At 33.4% G+C, this 16,472-nt stretch overlaps 2 protein-coding genes across 10 annotated transcripts in view; both read left to right on the top strand.

Moving 5' to 3' along the window:
* The window catches only part of LOC134527945 (F-box/LRR-repeat protein 2-like), a 28,505-nt gene extending 20,778 nt beyond the window's left edge, over positions 1-7,727 (top strand). For 5 of the 9 annotated variants that reach the window (XM_063361030.1, XM_063361032.1, XM_063361033.1 and 2 more), the window contains exons 4-6: positions 2,921-3,151; positions 5,487-5,614; positions 7,328-7,727. In XM_063361030.1, the coding sequence (XP_063217100.1) occupies positions 2,921-3,151; positions 5,487-5,614; positions 7,328-7,503 (535 nt within the window). In that variant the 3' untranslated portion in view covers positions 7,504-7,727. Of the gene's footprint in view, positions 1-2,920; positions 3,152-5,486; positions 5,615-7,311 lie in introns of all 9 variants that reach the window. The other 4 variants (XM_063361027.1, XM_063361028.1, XM_063361026.1 and 1 more) reach the window with 2 other exon arrangements.
* LOC134527947 (lysine-specific demethylase 8) overlaps positions 7,393-16,472 on the top strand; it is a 30,486-nt gene continuing 21,406 nt past the window's right edge. Inside the window, exons 1-2 of the mRNA XM_063361035.1 lie at positions 7,393-7,530; positions 13,982-14,121. Of these exons, the coding sequence (XP_063217105.1) occupies positions 7,519-7,530; positions 13,982-14,121 (152 nt within the window). The 5' untranslated portion in view covers positions 7,393-7,518. The remainder of the gene's footprint in view (positions 7,531-13,981; positions 14,122-16,472) is intronic.

Here is a 16,472-nt window from a genome sequence, read left to right on the forward strand (position 1 = left end):
GGCCAACTTGACACCAGAAACTCCCAGAACAATGGCATAATAGTTACGCCTCGTCATGCAGGTGGGGCTCTGGGAATGTGCCAAACCCTCCATAGGTGCTGAGGAAGCACTGATGTATGGGGAAGTGGTGGAGGGGGGTAGCGATACATCTTTGCTAATCGTATGAGTGCTAATGTACCATACCTCACACATGGGCCAATAGGCTAGCGGGCTGGCTAGCTGGTCCGCTGCCACCCCATGGCCCCACCTCCAGTATACTCCCAGCATTATTATTACAAAAGTAATTTTTTTTTTTTTCGTTTTTTACAATTCTGACATTTTACAGGGTATAATTGAAAAGTTTTAAGACTTGGCTTGTTGTTTCAAAATGACAGTATTTACTGGCTATTTTGATGTATTTCCTTCTAATAGTCCCCTTGAAACTGAACATACTGGCTTCAACGGTGTTTCCAGTATTGAAAGCATTCCTGGAAATCTTCCACCTCAAGGTAGCTAAGAACCCTCTCTGTATTTACCTGGATGTGTTCAGTGGTGTCAAATTGGTTCCCTTTCAGCTTCAATTTCAAGTAAGGAAACTTTTAGAATTCGGCAAGATTGCAGAAGCACAGGCATTTGGAATCTGGCCACAAATGCAGTGATCGAGATCGGTTAATGAGTTGGAGCGTTGTCATGGTGGAGGACCCAACTCTTGTATCGCTCAAGTGCAGGCTTTTTCTTCTGCACTTTTTCAAGCAAATTCTTAAGGACATGTAATAATTCTGGTTAACTATTTTCTCCCTTGGGGCAAATTCGTGCACAATATCCATAGAAAAAAAATAATATTTTCTTCACATTCGATATACTTTGTCTACTTTTTCACACTTTTTTTGGCGTATACATTTATCCCAGAAAGCTGTTTTTAAGAGTTGATAAGTCTCAGAAGCTGATTTTCCGGTTCGAAAACAAAAATCTACACAAACTCTTTCTGTTTTATTAATCGTCAAAACGAAAACAACTGACCAGCCTGTGGCAGGATCAGCAAAGTAAAAATGCCTCCATCTTCCTCTGTGATTCCATCATTCCTCATCCTTCACTCTGTTCCAGTCTTCTCCCCACTCCTGCACTCCATTAACTGTTTGTTCTTCCCACCTTCTCCTTGGTCATTTTTGGGGTCGTCTTTCTGTCTACTTTAACTCGATTATTTCCGTAGGCAGCCTCTCTTTTCCCATTCTCTGGACATGGCCATACCATCTCAAACTTGCTGTTTCAATAATCTGAAGTCCTGTACTCGTGCTCTTGCTTGCACCATCTTATTAATGATCCTGTCTCGCCTCGTTACTGCCAACATACTTCTCATAAACTTCATTCCTATTCCGCTGATCTTTTTATCATATCTCTTATCTACATTCCAAGTCTGTGCTCTGTAGGTGACTATGGGCACACAGTAGGTTTTGTACAACACTTGTTTGCATTTTAATGGCACCTCCTTCTTCCAAACCAAATTTCTCATCACACCTTTACACTGCTGTACACCTTGTCCACATCCAGGAATATCATTACTAGATCTTTCACGAATTCACATCTTCTTTCCATCAGTTGTTGAATGGCAAAAATCAGGTCTATGGCAGAGACCTCCCTTCTCTAAACTCATGTAGCTCCTTAAGCCATTTGCTTGCCATGCCCTTCCTTATCTTCTTTCCCAAGATCTTCTCATGCACCTTTGCACAGTGACACATCAGAGTGATCCCCCTATAGTTCTCACATCTTTTCGTGTATCCTTTCTTAAAAACTGGCTCAATTATCACTTTACTCGAGACCTCTGGTATGCATTTTTCTCTCCAAATACACCTCCTCTCTCTGTACAGCCAGTGAATTCCTACTTCCTTGCTGCTCTTATAATTTTTACTGTTAGCTCATCCGTCCCTGGAGCTTTGCCATTCTCCATCCTTTTCAGTGTTTCATTTACCTCGTTCCGTGTGATATCGTCATCATCCAACTCTGAAAATACTTCCTGGTCATTTCTTTCTTCTTCATTCTCATTTCTGTCTGCATTCAGCAGCTTTACAAAGTAATAACTCCACATTCACTTTTCCTCTGCTTTTGTCTCCGCCATTCTTTTTTCTTCATTTATCATTTTAATTTTCTGACCCTTCTCTTTCCTCTTACTCCATGCTTGGCTGTATAATATTTTCTTTTTTCCTTCCACATACTTTTCTAGCATCTCTGTCCATTTTTTCATTTGTTCCTTTCTCTCCTGGTGTACCTCTTTCTTTGCTTCTGTCTTTTCCTTAGACTCCTTTTCTGTATTGGAACATCTGCTTTTAAACCTTTCACTTCGGTGAAGTGGAAGGGCTAGCCTGACCCACTTATCACTTACCAGGATGCCACTCTACTGAACAAAGATATTGCTGTAACCTTATCAGAACGTGTCACAGGCAAATAAGCTCCCCTTCTACACCTGCAGATGACTCCAACGCTTCCTATTGAGCAGTGGTGGCACTTGTCTTCAAACTTTGTGATCTCACCTCATACTTGCATGCATACTACAGTGTGTGTAGTATGCAGGATGAGCTGGTAAAATACCTACTCAGTCACTAATGTAATATCTATGGAATTTTCGTAACTTTGCCAATTATTTTTAGTGATCTTTTTTTAGTGACTTAGTCTTCAACTTGATTCAGATTGAACAAAAAAAATTATCTTACACCCCTAACACCTAGTTGAACACTTGTATTAGTTATTTAAAAATATGTAAATAATCTTGCTACAAAAAATACTTAAGTCAATGTATTTATAGTTTCATGCTTTTAAAAATTAGTTTTGAGTCATATGCTATTTTGTACCTTAAATAATTAATTTTTTTTATCATTTTTATACATAATTGTATGTGAATTTCATCATACCTCCATTATTTACTAATGGACACTGCTGTGTTGTGCAGGTTGACTGATCTTCAGATATCATTTTGTGATCACATGACCGACCAAGGCCTGCTCAATGGAATAGGAAAGTTGACAAAACTATCAGTGCTCAAACTAAGGAAAGGCGTGCAACTCACAAGTCCAGGATTACTTAAATTCTTTAAAAGTGATAACTTCTCCAGTCTGATGTACCTTGACATGTCCGAGTGTTCGTCGCTGGACGACAGCACCATGCTTGCTATTGGTACCAGGTGTGTCACGTTTCCAGTTGTACATCAAAAATCAATCATAGTAGACTAATTAATTAAATGTGACACTTTATGTTAAAGTAATATCTTGAATTTTTCACTGTTTACTTTTTTGTGGAATCCAGTTTATAGTGTTAGCTAAGTAATGTGCCGACATTTTATTGTACTTCAATACTATGATTGAATCTAACAGATTATTTGTACAGATTATCACACAGCATGCATAATTATGCTGTGAGGTTAAAGAAAAAAAGTTTTGGGAAAATAAAACACAAAGTATTTAAAATTCCTATAAGTTTATTTAAATAAAATTCAATTTCTTATTTTAGGACTTCATATATGTTTGTTATATATATGTATTTATATATATATATATATATATATATATATATATATATATATATATATATATATATATATATATATATATATATAATGTGCATATATATGTGTGTATCCCCACCAGATTGAAATTGAAAAAAAAAATGGTCTTTCAAATGGTAAACTCAAAATTGTGTTAAACATCTTTTAAATTTTGGTTCTGAACATCTAGATGGTTAAGTATCTATTATGTTTTCTTTCACATATGTAACTGTGCAAGGTTATCACTTACCAGTAGCCTGTATTTGGCCTATACTGGTTACTATTGGATGATTAGAATGACTGCAATTAAGATTGGTACACCCTAACGATCATGTTAAATAAGATCATGTATCATCTAAATTTGCAATCTCAGCATAGTCATGGCTGAAAGAAAATGTTTGTGTTTTTGAAACTATTGTCTTTTTTCAGGGGTTTGAGTCAGGGTCGGTTAGTAATATATCACAGGAAAATTACTATTACCTAATAACCAGTTTACTGGTTGTAACCTTTTTTTATTTCATTCTGTAGTTATTTCAGTTTGACATGAAAAAAAAAATATTGATGGAATTTACTGTAGTTACTGTGTTTCTTGGAATGATAGCAAGGTAGCACAACTGGTTTGCTGTACTTATTGTTATTTTAAAGCATTCTCACATCCTCAGTCGTGAAGTATGTTAATTTTGCTGATACCCACTATTAAGAACCTGTAATTATGTGTAAGATAAAAACAAACAAAAATATAAATGGAAAAATAATTTGTATTGGTCCGTTTTAACATTAAGTAGTCTTCCTGTGTGGAAAAAAAAAATTTAATCCATTCTGTTTTTGGTTCTCCTCAAGAAATATAATTTTATATGCCTCCATAAAAATTGATTGCGGTGTTTTTTGTTATATATGTGTGTGTGTGTATGTGTGTGTGTGTATGTGTGTGTGTGTGTGTGTGTGTGTGTGTGTATATATATTCTAATTTAATCATCTGTTTTAATTGGTACAGTAATATTTTAGTACCTTTAAAAAACTGTACCACAGAGATTTAGGAGGGGTTTATTTAACTTAAACCATTTGTCTTTCAAGTAACATATAGTAATGTCATATATTTTCCTTAATAGTTGGTTTTATGATGATAATTATAAAATGGTTAATCTGAATAGTTTTAGTAGTTGCAGATTTGCTAGGTTACTTGCATTACAGACAGACTGCCTCTTTAATACAGCACATAATTGTATTTGATTTTGATTATGTAAATACCCATTAATTATTTTTGTGAATTATATACTTACAGATAAAATTCCTATTTATTTTTACTGATTTATATATATTTGTGTACTGTGTATGTGTGGGTTTGACGTGGCTGAATAAGGTTTCTTATTTATTTAATGTGTAATGTTTGATTTTTCTAGTTTGCCCTTTTAATAACATATTTTGGTGACTTAATTGTTACCTCTAACTAAAAAGAAAATGCCGAACTGGTATAGTTATGTTCTTTTTAATATTTGTTTGCCAAATCAGAATTAAATTATAATCAAGCCAATATGGCTGGATGTTGTTATTTGAGATAACTATCATAGGATTGGAGGTTTCTTAGTTCATTAGCTATTCCTCATGTGACAAGTGATTTACCTTAGTCCTTAATTGTTTTGTATGTGTTTACTTAAAGTCTGAGATGGTACTATAAAATGGTGGTAAGCAGACCTGTGTAATTTTAGAGTAGGATACCATTGTATGCCATGAGAAATAAAGTTCTTCAATTATGGGGAAGGATAGTTAATTTGTAACAGTTTTTTTTCTGCTAATTTGAACATATTTATGAAGTAATTTTTTTATCAGTTGTGTAAACGTTGTTATGAATTAGGTGTTCACATGGTGAAAATAAGTGAAATTGTAATGATAGCAATGTCCTTTTGTTAAATTGAATTTTTTTTTAAACTTTTATGGAGTAGGATTACTGCAACTCCGGTGTTTTTTGTGTGTGTAGCGCTCGTAACTTGTGGGTGCTGATTCTGCACTGGTGCTGGGAAGTGACAGATGACGGTGTTCACTTCATCGTGACCAACTGCCGACATCTCAGGAAGCTGGACCTTCTTGGACTTGCGAGGATATCAGGTAATACTACGCAGACATTTTACAGATAAAGCATTCATGCTAATGTCAACACTTATGAAACCAACCATGCAAAGTTTATTAGTTTGGACTCTTTAATTTTCAAATCTTCAGATTTTAAAAAGTGGAGCTTTTTTTAATGCTGTCATAGACATTGAAATTGATTGGCTAAGAGTGAGTTATGCATTCTTTCTTGTCGCTTAGCCATCGTTGTTTTAGCTTGGTCCATGTTAATGTATAAGTGTTTCACGCACAGTAAAGTAATAAGTAAATGACTGTTTGTGAGTATTAAATTGAAAACAAGGTTTAGTCATGTTCTTGTAACTGTGTATGGTGTGAATAACAAATATTACACAGAGAACAGAATTTTTTAATTTGAATCAGTACACGAATCATAGACAATACCGCTCCTTATTGGCTAAAAATGAGTAGCTTATTTCAAAAACATCCTGTACATATTTCTTTAAATGTTACCGAAGGACCTTTTAAAAGTCTGTTGTGGGTTTTGCAAATACCGTGTTTTATTGTATAATCGTTGCACACTTTATACTAAAATCAAGTTTGAAAATTGGGGGTGCGATTTTTATGTTAAAAAATTTTTTTGTTAGGTTCAGTTATTCATAAAAACAAAACCCATTCATAGAAAGTATGTTTATTTAAAAAGTAGAGTGTACAATAGCACGCCAAACAATTTAAATTAATAAGTCATGCAACAAAAACCTTTCTTCAACTTTAAATAGAAAAAAATAATCTGTGACTCGAATGCGAGCCTGAACTAATGCATAACTATTGTCGTAGTACACACTTACCACGAAAGAGTGCGGGCCATCAAATGTAGTTAGTTAACTTGGCACTGGACAGAGAGCGCGCATTGCATGTAATCAGCGAGATATCAATATCGATATTTGACTACGTGTGTGCGCTCTATACGGGAAGCAACATAACCAAACATGAATTTTGCCAACTAGCGCTGGCTACATTTTTATAAGCGTTACACCGCATATGAACACATACATTTTATAACGTTTAAAAAGGCTTTAAAAAGTAAATTTACACATCAGACAACTTCGTATCTCCGTTTATTAAATAAGTAAGAAGTAATGTCCGAATAAATATTGGATTTCTACTTTAAAATACATTGTTTTATACGGAAAAAATATCTACACAAAGCGCTCTGAATATAATAGCGGGACCAAAAACATAATATTTGATGTTTACGCAAGAGGTTTTTTTATCCAAATTTTGACACCCTAAAATATAGGTGTGACGACTATGCACGTGCAATGATTATGCAATAAAACAGAGTAAGCTACTGTAGTATACAAACTGGCAGCATGTGTGTTGTGATAGCCAGGGCAGAATCCAGAGCAAGCAGCCAGCTCAGCATCTGCTCCCACTTAATGCTTTACAGTGCATGTACATGCCCCTCCACGCGACGCTACCTAGCTTCCACACCCACCCAACCCCACCAACCTTTAAATACCCTAGTGCTACCTAGTTACCAACTGTCGAAGTTCGCTTGTTTCCTGATCTATAAAATAGTTGTTTCTTCAATATATATATTTTTTTTAATTTTAAAAATGGATAAACTTTAGGTTCCTTATCAAAAAACTGCAGTCCACATTTTAAAACAAGAGCTGTGGGGAGGGGGAAAATAATTTTGCCACTGGGACACTATGAAATCGTTTACCGACGGAAAGTCGGTGCGTGTCCCAGGGACTGTGTGGCTGGAGCTGGTGCCCTCCGTGCTGCCGGAGCTCACCTACCTGAGCCTGGAGCAGTGCCGCAGCATCTGCGACCAGGGCGTGACGACCCTCGTGGCTCGCATGCCAGGCCTGCGCGTGATCGACTACTACGGCGACAGTGTGGCCGACAGCCTCGACCGCAGTTGACGCCCCCTCGCGGACATGGCTGCGCCCGTACGTGCCGGCCGTCGGCTAATTGCAACCACTTGCATGACATCATGATGTTTCTCATGGACCATGTTATTTAAAAGATATTTGCACATCCACTTAGAATTAAAATATTTATCATGAACGATTGAATGGTATTTGTTGTAACTCTTATTCGATTAATATGGTGTTAATTCTTGCAAAAAATAAATTCTTATAACAAGGTTGAAGTTTTTTTATTTTTTTTTTATTTTAATAAGTTATTACTTAATTCTTATGTGATGCCTGCCTAGCTTTAGCTATCATGCTTGCTTGAATGCAAAACTTCTTGTCAAAAAAAAACTTTACTGACAATTTTTGAAATAAAGAGTAGGGTGGGTTTTTTTTTCCCCCTTAAAATTGTTAGTTGCAATTATTCTGATTTAAAAAATTAACAAATTCACTGAAGTGATGAATCAGCTTTTACTAAATAACTATCTTTACCAGAAATTAGCACCAATTAAATAGCATTTATAGTGTAAATTAGCAAAAAAAATAACACGCACAGCAAGATACTAATTTTTCTGGCTCCTACTTATGGGTACTCTCATGCTTGAATTTGCTTAAACCAAGCAAACAGTTTTTATTCAACCCTGCCACATTTCTGTAGAATTGTCTAACAATTTGTGACAATGAGGTTTAGAGTGGAAATGCCTTGGGCTAATTCCTTCGTCACTTGAACATGTGTTTATTGGAAATTACTATCTATGAATTACGAATGAAATAAATTAATCTTTTATCAGCAACAGCAAAGCTTATTATTTTTTTTGTTAGTTTGTCATTCAACTTTACTTTGTAGCACACAAAGTTACAGAAGAACCTCAATTAACCGGGCATTCGGTTATCCGGGTTCTCAATTAAAAATTGAACTTGGGGGGGTGGGGGGGGGGTTAGAAACCAAGCCAATTAAGTGTAATAATTCATTAGGGAAGGGACAACAAGAAAGTAAAACTAAAAACTACGTATTAACAGTAGAAATGAACGGACAAAGAAACGGACTAGAATTGCCTGTGGGAAGAAATACTAGTCCAGGTTAAGCTGGATTACAAGTACAGAATAACTGCCCTTCCGTCCTGTGCATATCAAATTGTAAATATAATTCATATTTTTAAAAATTAATAATTAGTGTCTGTAATACTTGTACATCTGTTTTGTATAAATTACTTAAAAAAATTTTGCCGTATTGTATAACCTAAATACAATTGAATTTTATTATCCGTGATTTTCGCTTATCCGTGCTGACCCCGTTTTCTCGGTTAATCAAGGTTCTACGGTATAAGTATATCTTAGAGCTGCATCATCATGTACAGTAAAACACGAGAATGTATCATACTGAAAAAACAACACATGAAGGATAACATAATCAGAGTTGCCAACTGTATTTCAAAAGCTTTCTAAGAGGAAGGTGCCAACACACGTAACTGAGAATGTATACCTTTGGTATATCTAATACACCAAATTAGCCAACGCTAACATGTAGTGTCATTGTTCTGATTCATTTCCGTTTGGTTTTCGCATACAAACCTATCTATGGTGTAACAATGAATGTAAACAAAAACTTACCTGAAGTGTTGTAAAGTGTTCGAAGTTGTTAAACTTCACAGATGGGATAAGTGTTGGAATAGCAAGGTTTTTCAAATTTTTTAAATGGCATAGCCGGATTAATATGGGAATTCTGCCCCCATGGCTTTTTTGACTCATACTTAGGGGGTCGATTTGGTGTCGAATGAAAATAATTCACACCAATTTTTAGCTCTTTAACTCAAACGGTATTTGAGAATTTAAAAAAAAACCTGCTTTTTCAAAATTATTTTTATTTTTATAGTAAAATTCGGAATTGATTAATGATGATTTTTTTTCCTAATTCTTACGAGTTCAAAACATGAAAAAATCATATGATCATGATTCTCAAATAGAAAACCGATTTTTAACGGAGAAAATATTTTTTTTTTTTTTTCAGCCATCTTGAAATATGTCACTCACCAAAATTCGTCAGAAAATGTCTTTTATACTCCTCTATACTCAGGAATTTTTTTGAATTTTTAGAAATGGTGGAACAATTCCGAAAAAATTAAAAACTCATTTTTTTTTTTAAATCTTGCGTTTTAACAAACTTACAATTTTTTTAGTACACATAAATACGTAGAAAATTTTATTTTTGTTTAAAATTCACAATTACATTACTTATTAAATATTCTCAATCTTTATACTAGACAACGATCACGTTAAAACTATGTTTTTCAAAATTTTGGCCAAGTTGGCACATTATAACGCCATCTATCGGGATTTTCTGTATCCATTTATTATTTCTTCTAAGGTTCCGCTTGTTTAGATAACCTAAAAACAAAGAAGCCTTTATGGTTGATGTCATTGTCTGAATAGCAGTTAACGCATTAATTAATTCAGTACTTATATTGACAATATTTTTTCGTTTCACCATAAAATTATACTGGAGTATCATTGTTGTTATATTATATCGTCTCAGCTTTATGAGATACTATTTTTTGTCGTTAAATAGTGTCACAGTCGATTACAAAGACTCAAGTAAGTGAAGTTTTATATTTAATCAGTTTATATATGTCCAAATTCCTAATATATAATTTTAATATTGATTTCAGAATGGATTTTGATAACAAATGTATCAATTGTAACATATATTTGCGTAAAGCGGTTGGTTATAAAAAAGTTGTTATGACAATTGATGAAGCTAATATTGCGACAGAAAAAATTGGAAAGAGAGTTCTTGTTAATGATGCCTTTTGTAGTAAGTGTCGAGTTATTTTAACAAGACCACCTATACTTAAGAACACTGAGGATTCATCTGCAGATCAAGTTAGTATCAAAAGCCAGCCAATTTTTTCTCAGTCTTCATCCACTACTGTTTCATCCGTATCATCATCTGAAGATCCTTCATATGTTATTGAAGAAAAAATGGAAGAAGAGTTAGAATTTGTGGAGTTGGGTTTTCCCCGAATCATATCGACACATAAATACTGTTGCCTTTGTGGATTATCAGCAAATATCACAATCGTTCCATTTGAAGCACGCAAACAAGTATTTTCGACAAGACGACTCTTTATTCCTGAAGGAAATCGGTGTATATTATAAAAAAGCGGTTTTATGATGAAGAAATTAACAATTTTCGAATTAATTCGAATACCAGTGTATTTGAAGTTCGTGATTTGGAAAAATTACTTGGGCAGCTGGCTATTGGCACTGATTCGTCTATAATTGATAAAATTGGAGATCACTCGTTTTCAGAAAAACAGTTGGAGGTATTTACGAGCCTTACCTGGGAAAAATTGATAAAACTTCGTGAAATGCTAATGTCGATGAGAAAATCAGTGAATCGTAATGTCATTCAAGCTCTTGTTATTTTTTTATTCAAATTACGAACAGGAAATTCAAATGCAGTGATATCTTCCATTTTTGGTTTAGCTCGGGAACAAATGGTATCCGACTACTGTGATGAAGTAATATCTTTGTTTGAAAAAGATATTTTACCTCAGTATTTCGGAATCGATGCTATTAGTAGGGAGACATTACTCGCCAATACGTCAAATACTGCTAAAATGCTGTATCAAGTGAAAGATGACCAGTTGATATTAATTTGCGATGGAACATATATTCGTCATCAAAAAAGTGCAAATAACGAATACCAGAGGAAATCATATTCTGGTCAAAAGAAAGTTCCTCTGTGCAAACCATTCACGATATGTACTACAAATGGTTTCATTATAGATATGCTTGGGCCATATACAGCTAATATGAACGATGCTGAGATTATGAGAATCATCTTAAGTGATCCCAATGGTCTGATTAAGTTGCTGAAAAAAGGTGACATTATTGTAGTTGATCGTGGCTTCCGGGATGTTATAGTATATTTAGAAGAATTGGGGTTTAAAGTGCTAATGCCTGCTCTCAAAGGAAAACGCAATCAACTGACCACAGATGAATCAAATGAATCCCGTTTTGTTACCAAAATCCGTTGGTTTGTTGAAGCAGTACATGGAGATATTAAGCAGAAGTTTAGGATTTTAGATCATAAACTAGACAATAAATTGCTTCCAAAAACTGGTGTTTTTTGTCGAATCGCTTGTTTTCTGCACAATGAATTTGGTAAGAGACTTGATTCTGATCTCGATCTTTCTGAAAAAATTATTGCCGCCATGAAATCAAAAAAGTATGAAGATAATACCTTAGCCTCAGAAGTAGAGACTAATCGTTGGGCAAGAAGAAAAGTTCCTTTTGCAACAATAACTTCAGATATATTAACTGATTTTCCTGAATTAACGGAACAAGAACTCAAAATTCTATTCACGGGATCATATCAAATGTCTCAAGCTGTATCGTATTTAGCTGAAATGATGGATGAAAACGGAACGATAATACTTTATTATTTAAAAATTACACCTAATATTATAAAATTCAAAGTCAGATCTCGACATATTAATTCGAAGACATATCATTGTTTTGTTGAATATCAGTCAGATAAGAACAATACCTCTGGAATAACTCGATATTGTTGTGATTGTGCAAATGGTAGACGTACTGTTGGATGTTGCTCACACATTGCTGCTATTATATACTATTTATCTTACGCTCGATACTTAGCGAAAATCGTAAAACCAGCTGAGATACTTAGTCGTCTGTTTATTGATGAAAAAATCAGTGTCGTCATGAATGAAGACAGTGATGAAGACTAGCCTAATTATTATTTTTATTTTTTCTGTATCAAAATTCAAAATATTTCCCAATAGTATGAAAAAATATATAAGTATTACCTTTAAGTGTCTTTTGAATCAATAATAACCCTTCTAATCACTTTAACCTACTGAATCTTTCTGTTTATCTTTTGCAAAGATATGTTTTGGTAAAAAAAAAAAATTTCTACGTATTTATGTGTACTAAAAAAAAATGTAAGTTTGTTAAAACGCAAGATTTTGAAGAAAAAAAATGAGTTTATAATTTTTTTGGAATTGTTCCACCATTTCTAAAAATTCAAAAAAATTCCTGAGTATAGAGGAGTATAAAAGACATTTTCTGACGAATTTTGGTGAGTGACATATTTCAAGATGGCTGAAAAAAGAAATATTTCTTTTCTCCGTTAAAAATCGGTTTTCTATTTGAGAATCATGATCATATGATTTTTTCATGTTTTGGACTCGTAATAATTAGGAAAAAAATCATCATTAATCAATTCCGAATTTTACTATAAAAATAAAAATAATTTTGAAAAAACAGTTTTTTTTTTAAATTCTCAAATACCGTTTGAGTTAAAGAGCTAAAAATTGGTGTGAATTATTTTCATTCGACACCAAATCGACCCCCTAAGTATGAGTCAAAAAAGCCATGGGGGCAGAATTCCCATATTAATCCGGCTATGCCCTTTATTTAATGAATTTTATGAGTACAAGTCAAACATTAGAACAGTATAAGTAAGAAATGCATAATTCGTGAAACATTTTACACTGGATGTAAATAGTACAGTGTCATGGGGAAAATGTTGTAACTTAAAAAAAATATGATGTAAGCAGGAAAGCATTATAAGCAGGAACTTTATAACAGGTTTCTACTGTAGTGATGTTCTATGCTTGCAGTTTATTATTATATTATTTTTGTTATTTATACTTTCTTAAAACATATTTAGCATTGAGTATCTAGGAAAGCTGTGTTTGTCATATCTTGTACTAAAATAATTACAATTTGCTAACATATTTTATATTGCAATTTTTTTTAACATTTTTAGGTTTTTTGCAGCATGCTTTATCCTGTTCATATTTGTTGTTTATGTATTAATTCTTTCCTCATTGATATGTATTAATTAATTATTCCTTTTTTTAGTACTTAAGGTTAAGCTCCTAAATTTTACAAATTCACTTACTATGAATTCAAGCAATTATTTTTTTTTTTTTCAAATGGTTACAGTAATTGAGTACTAGATATATAAATATTTACGTGACTACTTCATTGGAATAAAAAATATGTTTGGTTAGATACAGTTAATATCTTATTATAAAAAAAGACTCTGAAACAGTGAGTTTTGCAATTTGTACTTTGGTTATATTATATTGAGTAAAAACCGGGATTAAGCCTATTTTATACTTGTGTTCAAAGTCATCTTATCTTCTTTGTTGTATTACATCAAGTTTTGATATTGCCCTGCATTTGAGGTGGTCATATGCTTGAGTTGAGCTGTATCATAGTTTATCCTTGTTTGAGATTGCCTTGTATTTTAGTAGATAAGACATGATAATTATTGTCAATAACTTAAAATTTTTATAGGTATTCTTAGTGTAATAATTATCAATAAAGCCGTAAGTTAACCCATGATCAGTTTAGCTGCTTTGAGACTGGCTTGTAGGTGGCACATTGTTTGTACATAAATAACAATGGATTACTTAATTTCATGTTCTTAAGTTGTATTTTTATCTTACAGGGTGTAAATGAATTAGGAGACATAATACGAGAACTGAAGAAAAATATACCATGTTCTTTGTCAAGTATTTTGTCACAAGATGTAAACCCAGAATTTATTTTTTTGATCCATGAAGCAGAAGATGATTTAGAGAAGTGCAGGTAGGCCAATACTTGCATTCTGTGTAAATATAAGTTTTTCTGAACAAATTGAATTTGAATACAGATATCAAATTATTCTTGGAATTTAATATTGAATGTAAATAGCATGGTTGAAGTTTGTTATAATGGTTTTAAAGTAATGGAGTAACAAAAACAATTCTATGGTTTTTGGCAACAGCATTATATATTTCATATTACTTAATGAATATAAATACTAAATCACAAGTAGCTATAACAAAAGTAACACTGTTAAATTTTATTGAGATATTTTTTGCAGTGGTAGCAAACAGCTTATTGTTTGCTGGTTTTCAGCCTATAAAAATATTACCAGATTGCAAATTGTCCTGTCATCTGAACTTCTACCAGTCATTGTTCACTGTGAACAATTTAAAATTAAAATAAAGTATGGCTTATTTTGTCATGCCTATTAATAATATTGAAAATGTGTAAGTACATAAACAATTATATTTATATTTTACCACAATGACTCTAAACCATTAATTATAACAGTGTCTTTACACTTAAAATACAGTCAAACATTGTTTATTTCAATGTGTGTGTGTATATTTAAAATAGGATGGAATAATGGGACTTGAATATACTGCAACCCCAAACTTTTAGATTATGAGCTTATAAAAAATACTTTATAGTGTAGAAATAGCAATTCTAGTACATAGCTTTTGAAAATTATTTAAATTGATAAATTTTTTTTGTGTTTACTATAGCTTTTCTGGTGTTGCTTTTGTCAGTAGAATGATGTACAGGGCCTCTTTTGAAACACCAAACTGCAGACAAAAAAAAATTGAGTTTTATGGCTGTAGTTATTAAAGAGTGGTTGTTCAGAAAGCAAAGGAAGTTGTGATACATGGTGTTCACCTGGGAAGGTGGAAGAGGGGGGTGGGGGGAGGGTGCCTTCTCCAGCAGTCACAGTGAAGAGAAGTGGAAGGAACCCTGCAACCAACTCCGTTTGACTAGCGCCTAAAGACAGGCTCGTACTATGCGCCAGAATCTTTCTGCTCATGCACGACAGGCCTAGAGACAGAGGGGAAGGTGAAGCTAGGACGGTGTGGAAGAGTTGAAGGTGTGGGGAGCGCGGAACTTGGAAATAATATAAAAAAGAGTGCGCGTGTAATGACCTTGGAAAGGGTCAGGGAGCCCTATCTGAAAAGAAATTTGCACAGTTTTCTAACACTTCGAAGGCATTAGCGTGAGAATCACCCTTACAATGTGGATGTGCCAATAAATATACAGTCTAAATGATATAAGAAAACATGTATACACCTGGAATCACAAACCACAGAGGCAGTGATGCGTGTTGAGAATGATAATGTAACGTCCAAGCCCCTTGACGTAAGTTTTCTGTAACACAAAAATTCTTATTTGATAATTTTTTCAACTCCCCTCCCGAAATAAATTTCTATGGTGCCACTGAGTCCGCCCTCTTAATATCTATACATTGTCAGTGACACGAAAAGGTAATTTTTACACTGTAAAGACATATGTATATGTATATTTCCATTCCATTGTTTGAATTAGTTCATGCTATTTCTTCAAATTTAAATATATGTTTAAAATAAATTTTATTTTGAAGTTTGGTATATACTAATCCTGTATCAAAGTTATAATGGCATTAGATTTGAAACACCCCCATAGCTTAACCTAAACAAATCAAGCTAAAGGTAGGTAACGATGTAAGAAAGAAAAGGAATAGAGTGAGATGCTAGTTGTAATTGGCAAAATAAAAATCAACGTCAACATCTTCCGCTTCCACAAAAAATTACAAGACAAAACAAATAAAAAATTAAAAAGGGAAAAACCAACAATATGCACGCATAAAAAAGCATTAACAGCCAAAAAGGGGCCAAGGGCATTAAAATCTGAGCAGAAATAGGCAGCTCCACTGCATTCACATGCGTTAGCTTCAAAATTACAAAACCATACCCATCAGTGGCTTCACTCATAAACAAACCTCTTGTCCCTCCCCTGGGTGCACCCCTAAAACAATTCCCTTGATCCCCACAGTTAAAAATAAATTATTATACAAAACAAAATTATAATATTATTATAAATAGATTAATGAATCTCAGCTGGTAATTTTAAATCAAATTTTACAATAAATAACTATTTATAAAACACAGTTTCAAGTTTCAAAAAAAGCAACATAATAGAATTGACTATCTGTGACATTCAACGTTAACCAAAACCAACAAATGGGAATAATATCTAAGATATGGTAATAAATAAGAATAATTATTTAGTGGACCAAATCTCAAAAAAATTCATTTGTGCCTCAAAAATCTCTAGCGCAAAAAAAAAATTTACACCACGGTTTATAAGTTTGCACTCATTGG

Source organism: Bacillus rossius, chromosome 1 (assembly GCF_032445375.1).
Source record: "Bacillus rossius redtenbacheri isolate Brsri chromosome 1, Brsri_v3, whole genome shotgun sequence".
In the NCBI taxonomy this organism is placed as follows: Eukaryota; Metazoa; Arthropoda; class Insecta; order Phasmatodea; family Bacillidae; genus Bacillus; species Bacillus rossius.